Source organism: Carcharhinus amblyrhynchos, chromosome 1 (genome assembly GCF_965287045.1).
Source record: "Carcharhinus amblyrhynchos chromosome 1, sCarAmb.v2.hapA, whole genome shotgun sequence".
NCBI lineage: Eukaryota > Metazoa > Chordata > Chondrichthyes > Carcharhiniformes > Carcharhinidae > Carcharhinus > Carcharhinus amblyrhynchos.
The window spans coordinates 61,905,263-61,908,483 of record NC_137324.1 but is presented as its reverse complement, the minus strand read 5'-3'; the positions used below and the strand labels follow the sequence as shown (position 1 = coordinate 61,908,483).

Here is a 3,221-nt window from a genome sequence, read left to right as displayed (position 1 = left end):
CTCTCATATTACAAGAAAGTGTACAGAGCAAATTGGGGTGACGTGAACATTTATCTTCTCCTCTTCTCAGTGGAGAGCTGTCAGTGCTCACAGGAGCATGGAGATCAGGAATTTACAGCATGGAGCCTCTGGTGTGAATCTGGATCCAATTATTCAGTGATGAGTGAATTTTGCAGGGGAACAGATTAGCAGCCCCCTTGACCTAAAAGTCAGTCGGCACCTCACCAACGTGAAATCTGGCTGACCTGCAGCGACATTACATTAGTTAGGAGTGGGACTTCCATCCCCCAGGGACAGTACATCTGCCCTAGGGAACTGGCAGCCACTGGGATTGGCCAGCAGCTCTGTAGTTCCAACAGTGCCAGAAGAGAGTAGTGGCTGATACTGGGACTACAATCAATGAGAAGTCTCACAACACCAGGTTAAAGTCCAACAGGTTTATTTGGTAGCAAAAGCCACTAGTTTTTAGCTTTTCCACATCATAACTACAACCAATCTCAAAGAAGAAGTGGATACAGGACAAAAACAGAAAATGCTGGAAAATCTCAGCAAGTCTAAGAGCAGCTGATGTTGGCACTATCCTTGCTCCACAGATGCTGTCAGGCCTGCTGATATTTTCCAGCCTTTTCTGTTTTTGTTTCAGATTCCAGCATCTGCAATAATTTGCCTTCATCCAAGTGGAGACCAGAATTAGTTTGCAGTGTTTGGGCATACATGGCTGAAAGACTCCAGAAAGGCAGCTGGAGGGGTTTCCCCATCTCAATTACTGATTGCCATTTATCGGATAACGTTTTAAGTAAAGCATCTCTCCTGGTAGAAATTTCAATATTCAAACTGTATGAAAATGAATTGCAATTAGTTGCCCTGATATATGGAGCTCCCCAACTTTAGAGGAGCCATTAAATATCTACATTCACTCTCTCCATCACCAATGCACAGTGGCAGCAGTGAATGAATACTATCTACTACAGCAACTCACCAAGGCTCCTTCAGCAGCACCATCCAAACCTGTGGCTTCTACCACCTAGAAGGACAAGGGCAGCAGATGCATGGGAACAACACCAGCAGCAAATTCCACTCAAAACAATACACCATCCTGACTTAGAACCAAATTGTCATTCATTCACTGTCAGTGAGTCAACTTCCTGAAACTCCCTCCTGAACAGCACAGTGGATCTACCTACACCTTAAGGACTGCGGCAGTTTGAGACAGCAGCTTATCACTACCTTCTCAAGGGCAATTAGGAATGGGCAATAAATGCTATACTTTCTAAAAGTGTCCTGATTCCTTGAAAATGACAGTCACTAGAATTATTTAAGGGCACAATTGGAGAGCCAGCAACTAGAACATGGTTTGACTTGGTAGTTATTGCTTTTGGGGTTGAATCTGTTAATCATTATTTCAGATATATCTGTATACTTGTGTATTAACTCATTCAAAACCCAACTATTTACATTAAGTTAAAATTTGGCCCCAAAAATTTCAGATTTCATCCCTGCCCATGGTGTTAGATTCTGTATTTAACTCAGCACTCAATAGCTCACCACATTTTGTGCTAATTATAGCATAGCTTAACATTACAGTGCACAACTCCAGTAATAAAAAGCTACTGTGCATGTTTCACTGTGATCAGTGGTAACATTATCAGTGAGAAATTAACTTGAATCATATTCTGAAAGTACAGAGCAAATATTTTGTTCAACCAATTGCATAAGTTGGTATAAAAAATAAACTTTCTACCACATAACAACAAGATAAATTTAAGGAGATTTATTCATATATCCTTCCCTAGAACACTGCCCACAAAAAACACACAGCTTTAACACCACAAGCTGTTTTGTAAATTAAGTCTACAATTTTTCAAAGTCTTCAACACTGTGAATCACAGTAGACAATTTATCAATATCTATTTGATGTGCTATTATACTTACTAAATTTGATATTTTACATTAAATATGCAATTATTCAGCATAAGCTACATCATATAATATCAAATCTTCAGTAAGTGCTGCATCTATGTCTTTGCCTTCACCACCAGGATGCCATCATGGCACAACAAAGCAGAAAGATCTTTCGACTGCACACCATCTGGAAGTTGGTACTGTCTTGTAAAACTCCTGGAGATAAAACCATGTTCATCCATTCTTCGGCCGTGCTGGGCCCTGATGACAAGCCATCCTTCGAATACTTGAATAATGATATCTTCAGGGCGGAACTGCACTGCATCCAACATGACCTGAAACATTTCGGCTTCAGTGGCTTCCATTGATTTTGTCGACTCTTTGACTGAAAGTTTGTCACCTGTTCCAATTCTTTCTGTCGGACCCGGCAGGGCAAACATCAAATGATCCAGCTTGCATTCTGTAAGATTTTGCCCTGCTAGCTTATGCTGATAACGAACAGGAGTGTCAATCCAGTGTCTGATAATTCCTTCCTCCATTAGCCCTTTAATATGAAACAGCTCTTTTAAAAAAACAAAAGTGTTCTGGGTTAGCTTCAATCAAGGATGTTGCTGCTTATGATGTGCTCCGGCTTCTCACTTGCATTGGTCAATCTGCTTTTTATAGAAAGTCTGTTTTGGGCAGTATATAGAGACAAAATATTTCTGTGCTTGCGGCTCAGTTTCCTTTAGATGCTTTGGAAAGAATGCAGGCAATTCCAAACACTTGGCTCTAATATTCATTGGCTAAGTAATTGATCTATAAATAGGAATTATCTTTCAATGAATGGCTCCTCCTGAGAACTGCTTACAGAAGAAGCCGCTCAACTAATCACTTCTACAGTATTTATCCATTGGTATATGTCAAAGTCCTGCATTTTTTGCCTCTGTCGCACTTCCAAGTGTCAAACTCATTTTTTAAAAGAAATAAAATGAGCCATTTCCTATTAGTTGCCCTGATCTTGACAACTTGGCCTCTCCTCAAGAGCATTTACAATAAACAACCAACTTAGGTCCCTTAGGAGGTGGGAATCGTGGTCCACCCGCCATTTTTAAATGGTTCCGAAGCCTTTAGACTCTGCAAAAATCCAACCCACTATCTGAGACATGCAGCCTTATTAGAATATTTAAATGATCACTCAGCCCCTGAGGGCAGGTTAGCCATTAGCCTCCATTAGAGTTGGATATTGGCTGTTCAAGGTGGATTGGATTTGAGTTTGAGATTTTTTTAAACTCCAACATCCCATATGACCCCAAACCACTTGTTTTGAGGGGTTTACC

The 3,221-nt window shown here is 40.5% G+C and overlaps 1 protein-coding gene across 1 annotated transcript; it reads right to left on the bottom strand.

Annotated features, from left to right (window-relative positions):
• Nucleotides 1-422: 422 nt before the first annotated feature.
• On the bottom strand, nucleotides 423-2,544 carry hspb3 (heat shock protein, alpha-crystallin-related, b3). Its single transcript, XM_080198003.1, has one exon. The coding sequence runs from the start codon at nucleotides 2,439-2,441 to the stop codon at nucleotides 2,016-2,018; it is 426 nt and encodes a 141-aa protein (XP_080054129.1). The 5' UTR covers nucleotides 2,442-2,544; the 3' UTR covers nucleotides 423-2,015.
• Nucleotides 2,545-3,221: the final 677 nt, after the last annotated feature.